This window comes from Dacryopinax primogenitus (genome assembly GCF_000292625.1).
Source record: "Dacryopinax primogenitus strain DJM-731 SS1 chromosome Unknown DACRYscaffold_25, whole genome shotgun sequence".
Classification (NCBI taxonomy): Eukaryota; Fungi; Basidiomycota; class Dacrymycetes; order Dacrymycetales; family Dacrymycetaceae; genus Dacryopinax; species Dacryopinax primogenitus.
In genome coordinates, this window is record NW_024467222.1 from 483,355 (window position 1) to 502,632 (window position 19,278).

General features: G+C 53.2%; 9 protein-coding genes across 9 annotated transcripts; 4 read left to right on the plus strand and 5 right to left on the minus strand.

Annotated features, from left to right (window-relative positions):
• Nucleotides 1-18: 18 nt before the first annotated feature.
• DACRYDRAFT_19044 (cytochrome P450) lies at nucleotides 19-1,811 on the minus strand (the record flags this gene model as incomplete). The annotated part of the gene is made up of 4 exons (XM_040771419.1): nucleotides 19-603; nucleotides 665-807; nucleotides 867-1,413; nucleotides 1,467-1,811. The coding sequence occupies 4 exons, from the start codon at nucleotides 1,809-1,811 to the stop codon at nucleotides 19-21; spliced, it is 1,620 nt and encodes a 539-aa protein (XP_040623904.1).
• A 468-nt stretch (nucleotides 1,812-2,279) lies between these two features.
• On the minus strand, nucleotides 2,280-4,010 carry DACRYDRAFT_119797 (uncharacterized protein; the record flags this gene model as incomplete). Its single annotated transcript, XM_040770868.1, has 3 exons — nucleotides 3,126-4,010; nucleotides 2,857-3,057; nucleotides 2,280-2,770 (listed from the first exon to the last, which is right to left on the minus strand). Exons 1-3 carry the CDS (start codon nucleotides 3,967-3,969, stop codon nucleotides 2,280-2,282), a joined length of 1,536 nt encoding a protein of 511 aa, XP_040623905.1. The 5' UTR covers nucleotides 3,970-4,010.
• A 156-nt stretch (nucleotides 4,011-4,166) lies between these two features.
• On the minus strand, nucleotides 4,167-7,322 carry DACRYDRAFT_119798 (uncharacterized protein; the record flags this gene model as incomplete). Its single annotated transcript, XM_040770869.1, has 5 exons — nucleotides 4,167-4,455; nucleotides 4,513-6,364; nucleotides 6,417-6,791; nucleotides 6,843-6,987; nucleotides 7,051-7,322. The coding sequence occupies 5 exons, from the start codon at nucleotides 7,320-7,322 to the stop codon at nucleotides 4,277-4,279; spliced, it is 2,823 nt and encodes a 940-aa protein (XP_040623906.1). The 3' UTR covers nucleotides 4,167-4,276.
• Nucleotides 7,323-8,067: 745 nt separating this feature from the next.
• Nucleotides 8,068-10,652, plus strand: DACRYDRAFT_25422 (uncharacterized protein). Its single transcript, XM_040774155.1, has 3 exons — nucleotides 8,068-9,115; nucleotides 9,173-9,346; nucleotides 9,395-10,652. Exons 1-3 carry the CDS (start codon nucleotides 8,855-8,857, stop codon nucleotides 10,529-10,531), a joined length of 1,572 nt encoding a protein of 523 aa, XP_040623907.1. The 5' UTR covers nucleotides 8,068-8,854; the 3' UTR covers nucleotides 10,532-10,652.
• Nucleotides 10,653-10,773: 121 nt separating this feature from the next.
• DACRYDRAFT_85433 (alkaline phytoceramidase) lies at nucleotides 10,774-11,933 on the minus strand. The gene is made up of 4 exons (XM_040776733.1): nucleotides 11,802-11,933; nucleotides 11,400-11,740; nucleotides 11,038-11,351; nucleotides 10,774-10,980 (listed from the first exon to the last, which is right to left on the minus strand). Exons 1-4 carry the CDS (start codon nucleotides 11,898-11,900, stop codon nucleotides 10,871-10,873), a joined length of 864 nt encoding a protein of 287 aa, XP_040623908.1. The 5' UTR covers nucleotides 11,901-11,933; the 3' UTR covers nucleotides 10,774-10,870.
• A 424-nt stretch (nucleotides 11,934-12,357) lies between these two features.
• On the minus strand, nucleotides 12,358-12,867 carry DACRYDRAFT_25425 (uncharacterized protein). Its single transcript, XM_040774156.1, has 2 exons — nucleotides 12,558-12,867; nucleotides 12,358-12,504 (listed from the first exon to the last, which is right to left on the minus strand). The coding sequence occupies exon 1, from the start codon at nucleotides 12,818-12,820 to the stop codon at nucleotides 12,605-12,607; it is 216 nt and encodes a 71-aa protein (XP_040623909.1). The 5' UTR covers nucleotides 12,821-12,867; the 3' UTR covers nucleotides 12,358-12,504; nucleotides 12,558-12,604.
• Nucleotides 12,868-13,011: 144 nt separating this feature from the next.
• DACRYDRAFT_102688 (uncharacterized protein) lies at nucleotides 13,012-14,224 on the plus strand (the record flags this gene model as incomplete). The annotated part of the gene is made up of 4 exons (XM_040767655.1): nucleotides 13,012-13,711; nucleotides 13,769-13,913; nucleotides 13,968-14,063; nucleotides 14,124-14,224. The coding sequence occupies exons 1-4, from the start codon at nucleotides 13,391-13,393 to the stop codon at nucleotides 14,222-14,224; spliced, it is 663 nt and encodes a 220-aa protein (XP_040623910.1). The 5' UTR covers nucleotides 13,012-13,390.
• Nucleotides 14,225-14,864: 640 nt separating this feature from the next.
• Nucleotides 14,865-17,779, plus strand: DACRYDRAFT_112341 (OPT oligopeptide transporter; the record flags this gene model as incomplete). Its single annotated transcript, XM_040769394.1, has 13 exons — nucleotides 14,865-15,128; nucleotides 15,179-15,355; nucleotides 15,407-15,764; nucleotides 15,812-16,075; nucleotides 16,126-16,285; nucleotides 16,335-16,368; nucleotides 16,417-16,484; nucleotides 16,535-16,710; nucleotides 16,763-16,824; nucleotides 16,884-17,115; nucleotides 17,173-17,517; nucleotides 17,585-17,697; nucleotides 17,747-17,779. 13 exons carry the CDS (start codon nucleotides 14,865-14,867, stop codon nucleotides 17,777-17,779), a joined length of 2,286 nt encoding a protein of 761 aa, XP_040623911.1.
• A 278-nt stretch (nucleotides 17,780-18,057) lies between these two features.
• Nucleotides 18,058-19,053, plus strand: DACRYDRAFT_97412 (Cwf15/Cwc15 cell cycle control protein; the record flags this gene model as incomplete). The annotated part of the gene is made up of 4 exons (XM_040777452.1): nucleotides 18,058-18,070; nucleotides 18,127-18,523; nucleotides 18,574-18,836; nucleotides 18,895-19,053. 4 exons carry the CDS (start codon nucleotides 18,058-18,060, stop codon nucleotides 19,005-19,007), a joined length of 786 nt encoding a protein of 261 aa, XP_040623912.1. The 3' UTR covers nucleotides 19,008-19,053.
• Nucleotides 19,054-19,278: the final 225 nt, after the last annotated feature.

The following is a 19,278-nucleotide window of genomic DNA, read 5'->3' on the forward strand; positions in this document are numbered from 1 at the left end:
CATCGTCCCCACCTCACTTCACGCCGCCCTCCTCACACGGAGAGGCAGCGTACTCCCCCTCTCTCCCCTCACCCTCGGCCTAACCACAAAGCTGTAAAACGGTTCCACTTCCTTCTCCCCCTCTGGTGCGAACTCGAATTCCCTCAGGAGGGCAGCGACGACGGTGCGTATCTCTCCCAGTGCGAAGGCGCGGCCTATACACACCCTCGGGCCGTCGGAGAACGCCCATTGTATATCTCGCTCTCGCTCTTTCCCCTCAGTGGGGACGAGCCATTGCTCGGGGTTCCAGCGAGCTTCCCGACCCTCGTTAGAGAGCACATTGAGCGGTACGTACACTACCGTTCCCCGCTCGACCCAGAGCGCCTTCCCCTCACCGAGAGGAACAAGGTCCTCCTGCTCTGCCATCCTGTGCAAGTCTAGCACAGGCGGGTGCAGCCTCAGTGTCTCCCTTATCACTGCGTCCAACAGGAGGGGATAGTCGGGGGAGAGCCGGAGTTGGGCCCGGAGCTCGGATTGAGAGCTGGGGTGGAGAGCGAGCTCGTACAACGCCCACGCTATGGCCGTGGACGTCGTTTCGTACCCGGCGAACACGAGTGTCATTATCTGCCCCATGTCAGTCCTGGCGGGAGGGAGAGGGAGATGGAGACGGAATTGGGGGACAAACCTGCGCTTCGACCTCTTCGTCTGCTATCCCGCTCCCTTCTGCTGCTGCTTGTTGTTCTAGGATACCGATGACGGTCTTGCCTTCCTGGTCAGCTTCCCTTCGTACGCGCTTCACTTCCCCTCCAAGAGAGTTGCGGACTTCCCCTGTCCAACCCTTGCATGAGCTCTCCCTCCCAGGCAAAACAAGAGCAAGAAAGACCCACCGATGCTCCTCGTCCTCTTACTCGGTATCCTCAGCACGCCAGGCCAGACGAACAACACCGCCCGGAGGACGAACGCCGCATAAGTCCCACTCGAATCCGTAAGCTTGTCGAACGTCCTCGCCAGGGGATGTTGTTCTGTCCCCTCAACGGCAGACTCTAGCGAGCCAAAAGAGTACCCGAACCCAGCTAGGCCGATCGCATCCAGCGAAAGCCGGTTAGCCCAGTACTGGACGTCGATTGTCGTCCCTTCCCCTTCCCCTCCTTCCCCTGAAGAGGGGGAGCGGGCAAGAAGAGACTTCCAAGCATCGACGACTCCTTCTGCTAGACGCTCGAAGATCGCATGCTGCCCCCTGAGTGCTTGGGGTGTGAACGCCCGTGCTAGCTGCTTTCTCTGTCTTGCGTGCACTTGGCCTTCGGAGACGAGCACTCCCTGGCCTAGCAGGTTACCTAGCCAGAGCCGGCCGCCTAGGGGTTTAGGGTAGAGATAGACTGATGTGGTGAGGACATGATGCAGCGCTGCCGGGGTAGTGAGGGTGATGTTTTTCGCCTGTGAAGGTTCGATTAGCTGCTCCCAAAAGCAAGGCAATGAGGAGGACGTACTCCGAAGACACCCCGGAATCTGTATGCCCCGCCGTACTCTTTTGACCAGCGCTCTAGTAGTCGGCCTGGAGGGGAATCGTCGTACAAGTCCTTCTCGAGTCCCCAGATGAGGCTGGTTGCCCGTGGTCCTGGAAGGTCGCGATAGCGGATTATCTTGTACTTCTGTGGGTTGGCAGGACGCCGCAGGATGTCGTAGGTGTGTGAGAGGATGGTGGAGAGGAGCAGAAAAGAAATAAAAGCGATGAGCGGTTGGATAAGAGAAGTTGGGATTGGGATGTTTGTGGGTAGAAGCAGTGTGGTGTAAGGTATGAGGGCGATGGAGAGGGCGTAAATGGAGATCGTCATTGTGTACTCCTTCGTCGTTTGTTCGCTGAAGTTGGGGGTATAGATTATAAGCTTATCCTTTATAACCCGTTGAAAGTAATCCGCAGATGATAGAAAATGTTGTTGATGACGGCTATTCTGCCCGAATAATTTGATCAATCTGACCGCAAAATAAGAAGCAAAAGAAAGTAAAGGAATACAATGTCCGGAGCTTCATATCACCGGAATACCCGAAAGGCTAATTAACAGATGTTCCTGGACTGGAAAAAATCATGTTACTTGCAAGTCAAAACTATTTTGCACGAATTACGAGCACTAGCCAAAAGGCTAAATGTTAAGGGCGATTATTTTCTCTCCACAGCTGTATATGACTCATTACCCGAACCCAGTTTGGATGCACAGTCGCCGTCCCTCCCTCCGGTGATAAAAGACAGGGGTGAATTATCTCGGACTTTACAATATTCAGTACCACACTGCTCACTCGTAGTCCTACCACCCCTCCGGCGGGCCCTGCGGCAGATACCCAGGCAACTTCGGGGTGGGCTCTCTCTCCTTCTTCTCAGGCAGGTTCAACCCCTCCATATCCAACTGAGGCATCTGCAACTTCCTGTTCGTCTGGCTCTGCACTTTCCAGAGATCCGTATTCCTCGCTTCAGCAGCGATCCCCAATCCCCCCTTCCCATCCTCGTCAGGAGCGACACTCATGCTCCCAGCGAGCGCCCCGTAGTCCACTCTCTGCCTCTCAACCCTAGGTCCGCCAATCTTCTCCTTCGCTGCCTGCTTTTCTCGTCTCTCCGCCCGCTTCTGTCGTATCTGCTCGGCTTTGACCCCCTTCTTGATATTCTTGATCCGCCGCCGCTCGAGCTTGGCCGCCTCTTGCGCTTCTTCCCGAAGGTGCTTCTTGATCATGTCGTCGTACCGCCTGAACTTGCGCTCAGAGGCGTAGATCAGCAGTGGGGGGTAATTGCCTTGGACTTCCGCTGTATCACCCACGGGTGCACAAAAGCAGAAATTCATCACCTCACGTCAGACCATGATGCATGCCAATGACTGGGAAATAACGCACCTTCATGCCAGTGTTCTAGCTTGATCTGGTCATGCCAGAGAGCTATCAGCACCTCCGCGCTCTTCGCTTCCCTCCAGGGAACCTTCCCTTTAGGAATCCCGATCGTAGGTGTGTCGTCCGGCCAGCCTGTTATCCGGTAGCGTTCGTGATATAGCTTGATGGGGAACTTGGACCACCGGATCCCGCCAACGCCGTACCGATCTGTATGGACGTGAGTTCAGGTCACAGACCCGGTGAACGAGGTTGTGGGGTTGTGGGCAGAGACGCACAGAACAATACGCGAGTGTCAAAGTCCACCATCTTCATTCCTGCCTTTCTTTTATCTCCGATAACCTCCGCCAGCATCTCCCGCCCGAGGTCCGAATTCGGGAACCGGTTCCTCTGGTAGGTGAAGTACTTGTCGACGAGGTTGCTGAGCCGGACGGGCGACTTGGACTCGTACGGCGTCCATCCAGCCGCGTAGCACTCGTGAAGCGCGGCACGTTCTTCTAATAGCTCGTCACGGTTGAAGAAGAGGGATTCTGGCGTGTCCGTCTCGCGCGTCCTGGTCGGTAGAGGGCGCCGAGTCATCTTGTCGTTCGTGTCGTCGTGTTCGTCTTCCTCCTCCCCTTCCTCCTCCTCCCCCTCTTCCTCGTCCTCTTCTTCCTCGTCCTCTTCGTATGCTGCATCCTCCTTCACATCCAGAAGCCCCTCATCGGCAGCACTTAATAGCGCCGCGAACTCCTTCGCTTCAATGGAGCCTGCTTCCTCGCTCCCGGATTTTGGAGACGCATCAAGAGAGTCAGACTCGTTCTTCACATTTTCCTCAACTGATTCTTCTTTCCCTTTCACCTGCTCTACTTCAGCACTCCCAGCAGCTGCAGGCGTCGGATCATCCTCCTTCGCCCTCGGCTCAGTCACGTTCTCCCCCGCCATCTTCCCTCCAACATCCAGGCTTTTCAGAGTACCGCTCAAGTCATCGCTCTTGTATCGTTTCTGCTGCAGAGTTATGCCGGCGTAGGATTTGTTCGGGAACACATGTCGTGGGAAGTAGGAACCGGTGCGGCGACAGATATGTACCGTGCGCGAGAAGCACGCGAGTGTGGTTGCCGCCCGTGCTCGAGCGGCATACATCGCCCAAAGTCGTTGCTGTAATATAAGAATGTTGATGTTGGGAAATTATAAATCTTATAAGGAATAAGAAATGTAGACAAGCAGTTAGAAAGGAGACAGTGAAATAATAACTTTTCTCATTCAGGGTTCAAATCATTCGTTGCTGTCGGTACCGAGGATATTCCGATCTTCGAATGGATAAAGGCGTCATATTGACTGGTATATATAACCAACAGTATCGCGAGAGACTATCGACAAATTATGCACCGACACGGCCTGCCGTTCTCCGTTGCTATCATATACTCACAGAAACAGAGCGACCTCGCACTTAGAACAAGCACACAAAGTTGCTTGGGAAAATATGCTTCCCCTTCTGCCGTCTGGCCTCATCCAGTAACTCTCCACTCCACCAGCCATCTTCTGGCGTGGCAGTCACTGCGATGATATCTCCCAGCTGGAAGTCGAACTCCTCCTCGATGGTCGCTTGATAATCATAGAGTGCTTTCACTGCAAATGCGATCAGCATATGTACATGTTAGGTAGCCAGCGGAAAACAGGACGTACCATAGAAAAGAATGCCTTCTCCCGTGCTCGTCCACTGGCCCGTCGGAGGTGGGTTTCCATTGCCTTGAGGAGGCTGCATCTCCCTCGCAGGTGGCGGGGCAGGTGCCTGCTGAGATGTTTGCTGAATGGGCGGAGGTGGGGGCTGTTGTCCTTGCTGGTAGTAGTTGTCATAGCTCGGTTGCCTCGGTGGTGGTGGGAACTGCGACGGCGGGGCTTGGCCATACTGCTGCGGCTGTGATCCGGGTGGCCCATACCCTTGGGGCTGGGCGGGCTGCTGATAGGCCGGGAACTGCTGCTGAGTGGGTTGGGGCGGGGGCGGGGGCTGCTGGTATTGGGGCTGCCCAGGTGGGGGGTAGTTGGAGTACTGCCCACGGGCAGCTGACTGGTTGTACCCGGTTTGCTGTGGCTGTTGCTGCTGGGCAAGACGTGCCTGCTCGGCCAGTTGCCGCTGCCTGAGGTCTTCCAGCCTCCGACGTTCTTCTTCCTCTCTCGCACGACGTGCACGATCCTCTTCCTCCCTCTGCCGGCGGACGCGCTCCTCTTCTTCCCGTCGCCTCCGTTCATCTTCCTCCCTAATCTTGCGCTGGTACTCTTCGGCCACCGAGTCCCGTGCCACTTTCCCAGAAGCATCCAGTTCGATTCCATATACGCCGGCAGGGGAGACTGGCCTATGCCCATTCATAGGCGGCTGGGGGGACAAAGCACGGCCACTCATCGCTGCCGGGCTCTCGGTCTGCGGCATCCGCTGGCCAGAGGAAACCGACGGAGCGTACGGACTGATGGCACGCTGCACCTGCGGGTTCTGCTGGAATAGTGGGCTGGGTGAGCGACCCTGAGCGCCAATGCCGGAGAACCCTTCTCGTGCTGGGCTCACAGGGCGCTGCTGCTGCTGCTGCTGTTGAGGTGGGTTCATTCCCGGGGACGAAACAACCTGCGTGCTACGCCGACTCAAGGCGCTCGATGGGCGGCTCGAGCCCTTGTGCTCGTGAGGGAAGGACTGCTGATAATTTCTCAGCACGTTGTCAACGGGGAGTTCGCCCCCCTGGCGTGCGGGCTCCTGCATGAACTTGGCCATGGGTGGCCCGTTGGCGCCAGGTGATGTGACACTTGGGGGAGGACCGCCGACTACAGAATCAGAGATTGAATCGTAGTTGACCGGCTGGGCCGGCCCTCTTCCAGGTGGGATACCACTAGAGGCATGGTTGGAATACGCGGAGGAAGGCGACGTAACGCTATTGCCTGTCCCCTTCTGCGTTGGGGTCGTACCTCGGCGCACACTGTCTTGCCGCAGTTGGTTCATCGCCTGTGCAAGAGGATCATCGCTCCCGCCAGGTGCGGCAGAGGAAGCGTTTATAGAATTAGAGACTGAGGGCCGACGATTAGATAGTGCGCGCTGTGGGTCCGCGTTCGGGTCAACGTGATATGCTGCAGAACCAACGTTCAGCATTACAGGCTCAAGCGGAGCAGATCGACCGCCTGGTTGTCCTGGATAGGGGCCCTGCTGCATCGATGGTGGCTGTTGGGCAGAAGGCGGTGGTTGGGAGGGCGGCAGCGCGGGGTGTGACTCGAACGGCGTCGCTGCCCTACTCCCGCCTGAAACGGCACGCTCGTCCAGTTCATAATCCTCCCCGGGGGTCGTACCATACAGGGGAGCTCCGATCTTCTTGCTTTCTCGAACGAATCGTGCCTGTCTGCCCCTTCGCTGCTGCGTATCGCCAGGGGCACCGGCACGGAAGTCGACGAATCGGGGCGGGTCAGGGATGATCGACCCCGTACTGTAGGAGCTGATGAAGGTTTCAAGATCGCGATCGACCTCCAGCTGCTCGAGGGACACGCGGGTATGTTCACAAGACTGCTCGTGGCTATCAATCGGAATGAAATTTATCAAGGGATTGTAGACAAACCTCGTCGTCGCTCACACAAACGCTACTGACGGCGTTGGCGTAGCTCCACATATTATCCTTCATAAACTCGATCCGATCATCTTCAAGGTCTTGGGAGGTATCGCAGAAGTCCTTCCACTGCTGTTCCCACTTCTTCGTGGTCTCCTGAAGAGCACGCGTGAAATTCTGATATTCCTTCTCGTTGTTGGCAATCGTGGATTGAGCACGCTCGAGCTTCATGCGAACCTTCTCAAGTTCCTTCCCCTGCACAAGCGTTTGCTGTGCTATCGCCGAGTTGATTCTGAGACAGTCGGATTCGTACCGCTCTCGAGCTTTCGAAACGTGGCCTTCCTGGGCCTGCTTGTTCTTGAAAGACTTTTCAACAGTGGATTGAATCTGTTCACTGAGAATGAGGAAGGTTAGAAAGCGTTATTTCAGGTTTCATACCGTCTTTTTGTGGGAGATCTGTCGAGTGATGAATGATGCGACAGGAAGTTCCAGCTCCTGGCGCATCTTGCCAGCGAGTTCCTGGTGAACAGCTGCTTGCTTCTCGGTCTCCATTTTAAGGGTATCGAGCGAGTTTCGGAGCTCTCTAGAATATATGCCGATGATCAGCGCCTATACGTGCATTTTAGCCAAGGGCGCCAAAACGCACCCAATTTCATCCCTGCCCAATGTGAACTTCGCCAGCTTTGTCAACTTGGTGGCATATTCATTTTCAATCACTGTTCGTTCTTTCCAGAACGCTCTGAGTTCCTCCATCGTGCGCATTGCGCCCCGCATCCGGGCGAGCAAGACCTCGTAACCAGCATCATTAGGTCCCCAGAAAGCGTTACAAAAGTCGAGACCTGATGGATCTGCAGGTGGGTCCTGCTGATGAATATACTGAGCCAAAGAAGCAGCCGAAGAGGGACGCCGTTGGGCCATCATAGCTGAAGTCGTCGAAAGCAAGAAACTAAGAAAGAGATAGTAAGGAGACTATGTTGAGAATGCACTGCTCCGTTGATTGGTGTGTTACATGCGGAGGTATTCTCTGTGGCAGTACTGCTTGGTGCACCGCCACGGAGTCACGTGGAAAATTCACTTTTCCAGATGTGCGACGACCATAACTTGCTGTTCTGACCGAACGAAGAACAAGCAATATTGATAGATAATTTGCGGGAGAAAATAACTATCTTACTATATCCTACCTCTGAAATTCCAGGACATTTATAGTTGATTCTCAAAGAAAGATCGTTGTTAGCAGTGTTGTTCGACTGTAGAATGTTCGCAAGGTTTTCGCACCGGGCCCGGGTCTCATCTGCAACAAACTGCCATCGTGAAGGTATTACCTGGTCATGAGCGCACGACAGTCCTGATTCCAAGAGAAGAGTCGATATTACGCCTGAACAACTCGATGATCAGGCACACCAATCACATTGACCGTTGTCAGTTCCTTCGAAGCCAGATATTCTCAAGCTTCCTTGTCGGTAGTGCACCTCCCCATAACCATAGATTACGCTCAGCATTGCCGTGAGCGATTCACTTCGCATTGAGACGAGTAGGCGCCCCGAGGAGCCGAACGAACCTTCGGCGCGGATTAACAGAAGACATGGAATCAAATTCATCAATAATGTCCTTTTCCCTATTTAGGCTTCATGTCTGTATCTCGCTCCTTGTCCTCGCACTGATGGTCTCTCTGGTGCCTCTCGGTTGGCTGGGCTCAGCAAATTTGTGTTACTGCGTGCCATATCAGTACGACATTGCTCCTCTATGCCATATTCTGCCCAGGGACGGATATTGGCGGGTTGCTAGGCAGTTGTTCTGAACGATGGCTCCGGTCCATTGAGGCTGCCCATTATGCCCTTTGCTGGCGGAGCGCTCCGCAACCCAAGGGATGAAACTCCTGTCATCATATTCTTGGTGAATTTTTCCTGGAGGTCTAAACGCCTTGAGGCTTTCTAGACCTCCTGAAACACGCCGACGTGACAATCGCTCAAAGACGTCGCTCCTAACGACGCCGGCACCGGCGATTGCGATTACATCTTCTATGTGCAGTACGTAGCAGTATCCCTGTCGGCTCTATCGGAAACCCCTGGAACGGCGGAACGGGAGCTCTCTATTTTCAAAACCATGTTGAAGGCGCAGCTGCCTTTGTGCTCCAATTGACCGGGAAAATCGACTTGTATCATCTCTATCAGCACGGCCGCTCGTCCTCATTGCTTATTAGGCAGCTAGTGACGCCGTCCGTCGTCAGCTCTATCCTAGCGACGGCGACTGCATCTCGTATCTGCGCGGCCTATACGACAGTACTTAACAGACCTTCGTACATCTTCTCATGCATTCGTCGCCCTGTTGATCAGAGCTGCCACAGACTCTTATTTGCGCCAACGTCTTATCCTCCTTCTCTCCTGTTGTGCTCTTAACAAGAGCTGAACTCGCTCGTTCAACATCCTGCCATTGAAGCTTTTGACGCCGCAATGGATTCTCCACTCTCAGCCGGTCCTTACCGCCCCATCCATGGTGCCTATGTTCGCGACAAAACCGACGCCCTCATCCTGTGCCAGGCCGCACACGATGGTCTCGTACAACAGGCATCCCAGAAGATATCCATCCAGCAGCGAAAGCAACTCGCGACAAGTGGTTCGCTGTTTGTCTTTGAAAAGAGCACTGCAGAGATGGAACGGTGGACTGACGGAAGAGGTTGGAGTCGAAGCCGGCAGCTTCCCGATAAGTTCTTCGTAAGTGTCTATTCCTACGTACAAACAAGACTGCCTGCTTATGCGGACTTTGTCCAGGTCTACTTCGAAGAATACACCAACTCGAATAATATGAACTCAGCCGGCCTGAGCAATGAAGAAACCACGACTCCAAAACGTACGAAACGGAGCGATCCGTCCGACTTAATCGGCAATCTTGTTGGCCCCTTGCGCTACCTCTCTGGGTTTTCGACTCAGGTGCTCATCAAAAAGGTACAGAAAACTCTCTAGAATTAAAACGGAGGCTGATAGACTGTGTAGACAATTACCCTGAAGTTTCCCGGCAAAGAATGGCACGTCGTTTCATACTTCACCGTTGACGACGTGCTCAGCGGCAAGCTTCCCGCTGTGAGCGACTCCTCCCTATTCCAAGGATCGCTGTCACATGTTGCGCACGCCTCCCACTCTATGGGTCCAATGATACCATCACCCCCGCCGAGCATGCCACCCAGGCAAGGTCGCATGCGATCCAGCACCTGGTCCAACGGTTCAGAACCAGCTGCGGGGCTCATGCACCAACAAGTCGTCCAAGATCAGCACACAACGCATCGGGGTCTGCAATCGCGGGTGATTGCGCCACCAAGGCTGGAATCTCATCCTGGATACAACACAATGAATGGGATAATTCCAGTCAACGGAAATCTAGGATCCGGACCAACATCCCCCGTCCGTCGTACCGGCCCGTCTCTGACACCTCTTGACACGTCTTTGCCTATGTCCCCTAATCGGCGCGCGAGTGCGCCCACCGCTCCAATCGGCTTCCTCACTCACAGCCGTGGTCATTCTGGCGCGAGCTCGCCAAATTCGGCCACCTTCAGCTACTCACCGATGCCCTTCCAGTTCCCTACACTATGCACACCACCATTCGGAACCATTGCGCAGCACTCCCTTGGCGAACATGGGGCCTTTCCGGTGGCATCACGAGGTATTCCACCTATGACGCTCCCATCCCCGCAACAGTCTATTGCCTATCAGTCCCCACCATCGTCGGGCCGCATGAACATGGCACCTTGGGGCTTCCCCGAAACTCACGCGCCCCTGTCACCATCCGCATGTTTCGACTTCGAAGCCTATGCCTCCAGTCTGACACCTGACAAGGGTTCATCGCAGAGCTCCCCAACCATGTCCGATCTCCCCGTCGGCGGGAGCTTCCAAGGCGCTGCAACATCCTCATCGACTGTTATCGATCCGTTTCTCGATGTAGGACACTGGGGTTTCGAGAACGACGGTGCAAGGGACTGTGTACACGAGCAGATCACACCCAAGGCGTTCGAGCACGGGCCTATCTCTTTCGACGGCGGGCTCATGCTGAGCAACGATGCGGATGTTACTATGGACTTCCAAATGCAACAATGGATCGACACTAATTGTCACACCCAGTGGCCAGCCCACGCGTGAATCCCTCCTATCGGACATTCCTTACGAACATTCCTTACTTATTACCTGCGCCCCCCTTGTAAAAGTACGTGTTACTGTCATCCATCATGTTTTAATCCAGATACAGTAGCACACCTACCCCTAATGGAAGTTATCTATCTTTCAAATACACCCCGCGAGACTGTTGATATATTTGTATATCCATATGTGAATTCAGGGTCAGCCAATTGCGAGCGGCCAGGCAAGAATAATCTTCACAATCGTTGAACACTAAGCTAATTATGTACATTAATACCGCAAATATGCAAGCTACTTGTGACAACAGTCCTTGATTGCCAGAACGAATCAACGAGAGATACGTTACTCCGCCTTCTTGTGAGAAACCTTCGCCTTCGCCCGCACGTAAGGCATACAGCCTAGAGAAGTGCCGATCTCATACCCGTCAGGATCTTCTACGCACAGTGCCAGATCTATCCCATCGTCAGCCATCAGTCACCGACCTCCGCGTATGACAAATACAAACTCACAGGTAACGCCGACTACGATACGTGACCCGCCGATGCCGGTCAAAACGTGCCACCAGGCGTGCCCCTGGGTCAAAGCGCCTACCACATCCCCATAGTGTCCCCTGTATTGCGTCAGCGTGTCACAGAACTGGTTATCGACGTTCCAGATCGCGAAGCCGAGAAGGAAGGTGATTGCACCAGACCAGAGGATCCGATGACATTGTTTGCGCACCGAGGGGGGAACGGTTTGCAGGAGAACGTAGTTGCGCGCTGTGGTCAGGAATTGGATGAACGCATAGGATAGCTGGTGAAACACTGGATTGGGGTACCAGAAGCTGCCAAATGTATCAGGATAGCACAGCGATATGCGGGGGTAGACGTACTAGATCACAGTGACCGCCAAAGCAAGCATTACCAGCGCGGGGGCGACAAGCCTCTTCCACCACGCGTCTTTCCCAGCCATCAAAATAACATACAAACAGAGCGTGCTGACGTAGATCATGGGCAGTTCGTCCAGGAACACCTGGGCGTACCAGTTGAGCGTCGCATGAAATATGAAGCTGCCGACTCCGATGAGCGCTACGCCGGCGTGGAGGAGGGCGAAGCGCGCTCGGTGTGGTAGGCCTTGGGTGAGAAGGACACCGTGTAGACCGAGAAGCATATATGGGATGTTGGAGAACGTGTTCCACGTTTCGGCGATATAGGGGAGATTAACATAGTTGTCCTTCCCATAACAAAACATGTCAGCGCATTGGCCTCTGACTTTAGGCAAAGTGACAGCGTACTTCACACCAGTCAATTGAGCTCGTGTGCGGGCCCCAGTAGCCAAACGTCTTCTGGCCCTCCCGATGTACAGGAGTAACTGGTTGTCTTACAGGCCACATCTTCGTCCCAATACGCCAGTGTTCAAGGATTCGGTTAGACATTGAGAAAGAATGATGGGGAGGTCCGAAGGCTGGCTTCAAGCCTTTACGGTGTGTAGACAACGGAGAGAGGCGGGGAGGGCGCCGGAGTTGCTGTCAGTGCCGAGACGTCGCCGGCGGGCAAAGTCGGCCAGTCTAACTCCGGAAACGTCGCAGTTCGTGCCGCGGAATGTTGACTTGACAAATAACATCTTACAATGACATGAGAATGTGTTGAATGAATGTAGAGAAAGGAGAATGAAGAGTTGCTGCACAACGACACGTCGTTGCTGGTTGCTGGGGAAGGAACTGGCCAGCTCACCGCGACATCTGGCGAGTTCTACATAATCATCTGGTTATCTATTATTAACCGGATATTAATGCCCAACGTTACGTCCTCGGTCATTTGACATCGCGCAGATATCGGAGAACAGGATCAGAGGAGTGAGAAATGAATTAGCCGTTGGGTCAGGAGTCATCGTGTACATGCAGTGAAATGTAAAGAGATACATCAGCAAACCCCACAATCCTCTACGGTGATCGGCTTCGGTAGGGTGGATGGCAAATAGTCGTCAAGCGAACGAACCTGGCATGTAATTAGTGGCTGTCTTCGGGCACCACATACAAAGTGGAACTCACTGCCAGCGCTCCAGTATAGCATGCGTGCAACTTCAACCAAAGCATGCTCATACAGGTACAAGACCAGTACCCCAAAGCCTCACAGCGACGATGCTCCCCACGAACAACCCAACACTGGTCACATACGTCCAGTTCCCAGCCCGTTTCTCCAGTGCATAGATCTCCGTGCGCAGGAATCGTTGCCAGGCGGTTTCGTTTGCTGGTGCGCCGGGAGCATGGGAAATTGTAGCGGGCGCGCGGCCGGCAGCTCTTCTGGGAGGCATTTTGTGCTGGGTTGGAGGAGGGATTCGCTGGCGGGGGAGGTCGTGCGACTGCGAGAGGAGAGAGAAAATGAAGAGATTAATCTAGGGTGGCGACATGGGAATAACTTCGGCTCCGGTTGATTAGGTCAGCGACGGCGATATCGGCATTACGCGGTACGTGTCTTCTTGCATAGCAACGTCGACGATGGTTGGACTCGCTCAGGGCGATGTCCGGGAAAATGACTCGCTGTGCAGACGTTCTGAATTCTGCTTCTGTAACCGCTGGGAAACCCCTATCATCTGCTTTATACTGCTGGTTCTTGCTGCGGCTCACTTGCAGTCCGTTATTCGAGAAGGATCTAAGCTTGATGTGCTTTGCTCAACCTGTGTTTTGGGATCAAACCGCTTTTCCCGGAATATGCGAATGCTGAGCACTGGGGTGTTCTGATGCCCGAAGTTGGGAGCCGACTATTCTATGACAAGACGCGTAACCCATTGGACACTAACCCCTGTTGTGTGGGGTATAAAGTTGGGTGGCAATTCATATAGCAATACGATCCATCAACAACGTCCGATCAGTTCAGCGTCACGATGCTCAACATACTCGTCATCCATGGATATCTTCAAACCGCAGCCACATTGAGGTACAACATTCTCCCACTTGAACGAGAGCTTTCCCGCATCGCCAACCTGCACTACGTCGACGGTCCTCCGATGCAAGATCTCAGCTGGCGCGACTCACGCCCGTGGTGGGTCATCAAAAGCGGCGAAAGCTGGCTTGACCCTGATAATACCACGAATCGGTGGGACGAGACCGTACGGTGGTGGTCGGAACACCTCTCAGAGAACGAGTATGATGGCATCATTGGGTTAAGCCAGGGATCGGCAATGACGGCATTGCTACTGTCCATGGTGGGAGCATCAAATACCATTTGTTGAGTCAACTTACTTACTGACTTATTTGAGCAGTTGAACAACGCGGACAACGTGCCTGAATTCGAACCGAAGAAGTCACAGCCGATCAAGTTCGCCATCCTCTGTTCCGGTTTCGTCTCCCAACATCATCCCCACCGGAACATCTATGACATCCCTCTACACATTCCCACGTTGCACAGTGAGTCTCTACTCCAGCCTCACTCCGCGGTATCTCATCTCTCTCGATACATAGCATTCGACAACCGGGACATGAGAGTCTCCGCTCATCGCACAATCGAGTTATCAAGTCTATTCGGATCTAAGGCGGTCAGAAAGTCGCACAACGAAGGTATGCTGTTCAATCCCTATCCCACATGCGTTTCGCTGATCGGTGTCGATGTGTGGTCAGGACACGCTGTTCCTGTCCGGGATGCCTGGCCCAAAGTGTTCTCGGAGTTTATTGCGGGCGCTGTTGAGGAGAGTAGGATGCGGCAGACTGATTCTGCGTGAATTTTCTTCAGGCAACCATCGATGTCTTCTGCGAGAGCAGCAGCGGCGCTACGTTTATCCAATCAAGGTGATATTATCGATAAGGATGTCCAGCACATGGACCAAGATGGTATCGTCTCGGAATTGTGCTTCTTTGAACCACCACGAGAGGCGCTCCACACCCGGGTTCTCCTCGCCCCACCCACCTCAGCTGTCTTCATGAACGGGGAGGACTCGGCGTGAGCGCGCGTGCTGGATCTTGATAAGGCGCCTCACCGAAGTCCCATTATCGCCCAACCAGAACTGGTCCCGCGGATGCGCAGCATAACTGGAATACCACATGGCTCGGGAAGTGCATATAAGAGGCAGCTTGCGGCTATGCTTTTGAAGTCCTCTTGACTGGCTGGGAAGCTCTCAAGTCGTCTGCGATAAGTGAGTACGCCTGATCCGAGTCTTCTGTGGATCCGTTATCTGCCTTTCGGCCACATGCTTCGGGATGAGCGGTCCAAGCTCTCGGTGGCTCATCTATCGTGAGAGGTGTCCTGGGCGGGTCATGATGCGCTGGAGCGATATTGATGTCGCTAGACCAGCAATATGGGCAATATAACCTCGTATCTTGGTCGCGCGTACTCTGTTCGCAAAGCCACTTTCTGGTCTCACGATGGGTTCCCCGGAAGTGACCGAAATGCCTCTGATGAAGAGTTCGACTCAGGATGAGCTACATAGTCCTCTTGAAAAGACGACGTCACAGCTATCTGGGCGTATCAAGGATGATGGAACCTACGATGCTCCGAAGAAAGCATATTCGCTCGCCAAAGTCTCAACCAAGCAGGTGGATGATATCGAGAACACGAACAGCGAATCTGAAACCCCTCCTGAGGAGACAACCGAGGTTGTCAAGAATGCCGACGATATTGCGGCTTTGGTACGAAAAACCAGTTAATTGTCAAACGTTCCATCCTGAATGCGAACTAGATCATATCGGCGGAAGATGACCCAGACCTACCGGTGCTCACATTCCGATTTTGGGTGCTCGGTTGTGGTCTGTCGGCCTTCGGTGCTGTACTCTCAGAAATCTATTACTGGAAGCCGCAGAATGCGAGCGTTTCTCCTCTGTTTCAACTTATCATTGCATATGTTCTCGGGAATGCCGTATGTCCTTTACTTCATGCAACTGGACGTCTTCTCTGACAACGATTCTAGATGCACTACACCATGCCGACGACCGGCTTCTGGCGTTACGTCAACCCTGGTCCTTTCAACATCAAGGAACATACTTCCATTACCATTATGGCTAGTACAGCGTCATCTACAGCAACATCTATTGGCATCGTCGGTACCTTAGACCTTTTCTACGGCGTCACTTTGAGTCCGGCCGCCGCTATATTTCAGAGCTGGGCCTCTCAGTTGATCGGCTACGGTTTTGCTGGCATACTTCGCCGCTTGCTCGTCTGGCCGACATATGCATTATATCCTGGTACACTCCCCGAGATCGCTCTGCTTCAATCCATGCATTTTGGTGGCTTATTGAACCGGAAGAAGATGAGATACTTTTGGATCGGTAAGTGATATTATCCAACGTGAGGAGATTGTGCTAAATTATGGTAGTGTGTATTGCCATTTTCTGCTATGAAATTATCCCCACTTGGATGTTCCCCCTGATCACCGCCTTCTCTATCATCTGTCTCGTCGACGAAGGAAGGTCCACATTCACACGTAATCTCTTTGGCGCAGGCTCTTCGAACGAAGGACTGGGCCTATTCTCATTTGGATTTGACTGGGTATTGATCTCCCAAGCCTATCCATTGTACTGGCCTCTTCAAACCCAAGTGTCTGCATGGATTGGTATGGCACTTTGCTATATTGTGATGAGTAGGTCAACGGTCCCTTGTTTATACTACCCCTCGTTGAAAATCCACCAGTGGCATGTTACTATGGCGATGTATTCCAAGGCTACTCAAGAGGTCTGCCGTTCATGTCCACCGGGCTGTTTTCCGGCAACGGATCGAGCTATGACCAGACAGTTATTCTCGATGCAAATAACCAGCTTGATCCTGTCAAGTTCGCTGAAATCGGGCCTCCGTAAGCCGATCAAAACCACCTCGTTCACACGCCGACTGACGTGGGGCAGGTATATGACCACAACATACGCGGTGTCACTCCTTGTCAGCTACGGCTCGACGGGCGCTGCGTTCTCTCATGTCCTTCTATAGCATTGCCGGGACCTGAAGAACGCATTTGGGAAATTCCGTTTTATGCAAGGGGCTGACGACATCGAGGAGTCAGTTCAGTTCCCTATTGTGCTTGGATCCCCTCTGAATACCAATGCAGCATTCACTATGAGAAGATGAAGATCTATAAGGAAGTCCCTCAATGGTGGTATGCTCTGATCTTCTTTGCCAGCTTGGGAGTAGCCATCGGTACAGCATACGGTCATGTGGACACACTACCCTGGTGGTCCGTCATCGTATTCACGATCATTGCCTTCATTTTAGCAGTTATCCTCGGTATGTCATTACTGTGGAAGCTAGAGATCGGATGATCAATATGGGGCTGTAGGAGTGATAGCAGCAGTGACGGGGTTCAGCGTCCCTACCTCATCCTTTGTGCAAGTCATAGCAGTGAGCGATTTCCTACTTCCAAGGAAAGAACATGCCTCACACTCCATGTATGATTTCAGGCCTACATCCACCCACAACAACCAATCCAGAACATGTATGCCAAGCTGTATGGGTACAACACCGGCTATCAGACCCTTGCCCTGCTGTCCGATCTCAAGCTAGGCCAATACGCCAAAATCCCACCTCGGGCAACCTTCGTCGCCCAGTGCGCCGGTACAGTCCTAGGCGCAGTGCTGGACTACATCCTCTACAAGTCGATGGTAGATGCTCACAGGGCGGATCTGCAGAATCGTAAGCCGGCCCACTCCATCTCTGCTTTCCGCCACAAGGTACTCATAAGCACGTCAGCGATCGGAACCCGGCTCTGGTCTGGCTGGGTCGCCCAAGAGCTGAACTCTGCTGCAATTACCTGGGGAGCTCTTTCTGCCGAACTGTACAACCCCGGCAAGCTCTATTTCCAGATCCCCATGGGCCTGCTATACGGCTTCCTCGCCCCTATCCCCTTGTATATCTTACACTGTTTTTTTCCGAAGCAGCAGGTATGGAGCTACCTCAATATGCCAGTTCTGTTGACGTACCTTGGATGGCTGCCGTATTCTGTAAACGGGATGTGGTGGACGTCCTTGGTGATTGGCTTGGCAAGTCAGTGGTGGGTGAGGCTCAAGTACCCAAGATGGTACAAGAAGTACAACTGTGCGTCTGCGTCTAGCATATTACCAACGCGCTTTCCACTGATTTATCCCTGACTTGACTTCCGCAGCGCTGGATGGAGGCACGTCGATCATTTATTTCATCCTGAACTTTGCGGTGTTTGGCGCTGGAGGACAGGGCGTGAACTTCCCCATCTGGTGGGGGAATCCGGATCCTAATGTGGTATGTTTCCTATTAATAGCTATGATAACGAAGAGCTGAGAGATCGCAGTTGAGCGTCGATCATTGTGCTGTCGCTGGATAGAGGGGATGCGTTGTTTCTGCGACGGGGTTGTTAGAAGTTCTAGGATATATGTAGTACAATGCCGTATTTGACAGCGATTGGTTTGACGGGGACGCTTTGATGTAAACCACACATTGACAACTAAAGTCGTGAAACAGCGCTGGCAGAACTTGCTCCGGATTAAATGTTAACTCCGGGAGTACCAAAACAGGAAAGGCGGGATCAAAACTTGGATTTCAACGCATTAATCTCTTCTCCTCGTCATTCAACTCCTCTCCCTCCCTCCTTCACCCTATACCATGTCCACAGCTCGTGCGCATTATTCTTCCCAGCGTATCAAATGAGAATAATCTGACTTTGGGTTACAGACAGACCAACCTGGACGCCCGCGCAGGGAAAGGCCTCACGAGGGAACACGCGACAATTCAGCGCGCGGGACATGGCCGCGCATACGAAGCTCAAGTTCCGCCAGCCGGGGCAGGGCAGGGCTGGGGAAGTGAGCAAGAGGGATCTGAGAGCGGAGCTGTTGGTTGCGGAGGCGGAGGCTAGGAGGAAACGGAAGGCTGAAGAAGGGGTGGAGGAGAAGCCTAGATTGGGACTTGTTGAGGGTGTAGAGGTTGGAGAGGGGGAGGAGAGTAAGAGGAGAAAGGTGCTACAGGAGGCGCTGGAGATGGATAGGGATGATGATGAGGAGGAGGGTGAGGAGGGAGGGGAGGGGAAAGGGAAGGGGAAGGAACGTGCTCGGGAGGATGATGATGACGATGAGTGCGTACTGATCTGCACATATGAGGGTTATGCTAACGCGTATATGTTAGGGACGACGAAGACGACGAAGATGATGACGAGGACGAGACTGCTGAGTTGTTGCGCGAACTTGAGAAGATCAAGCGTGAGCGAGCAGAGGAGAAAGCGCGACTAGACAAGGAGAACTCTGCGACTGCCGAACGGGAACGAGATGAGGAAATTGCACTAGGCAACCCTCTTCTCAATCTGGCGGCTGCGTTAGGCCAAGCACCGGCAGGAGGGACGAAGCTTGGTGCACCGAGTGGATTTGTGGTGAAGAAACGGTGGGATGATGGTATGTTTATCTGTTTCCTGGTGCGACGGTTGGACAAATGACTGAGTGCGCTACACAGATTTGATATTTAAGAACCAGGCGCTGAATGGAGCAGAGAAAGGGAATGGATTTGTGAATGACTTGCTGCGGACAGAGTTCCATAGGAAGTTTATGCACAAGTTTATAAAGTAGTTCTGTAGCATTTCATCCTGTACACTCTGGTTAATACATTGTATACCTGCACTCGTGTAAAATATCCGGATAAATTGTCAAGTCCGGTGAGCCAGTCGGAATACAACCCGAGCTCATCGTCCCTACGTTCTCCCCACCATGCAGACGTCTACCAATACAGAGTGCTCAAACATGTGTATATTCATATCGGCCTACATTCCGGCCACTTGGGAAATCTCTTCTAATCATATATAAACACCACCCAGATCAGCCCATCAACCCAAGTGAACGG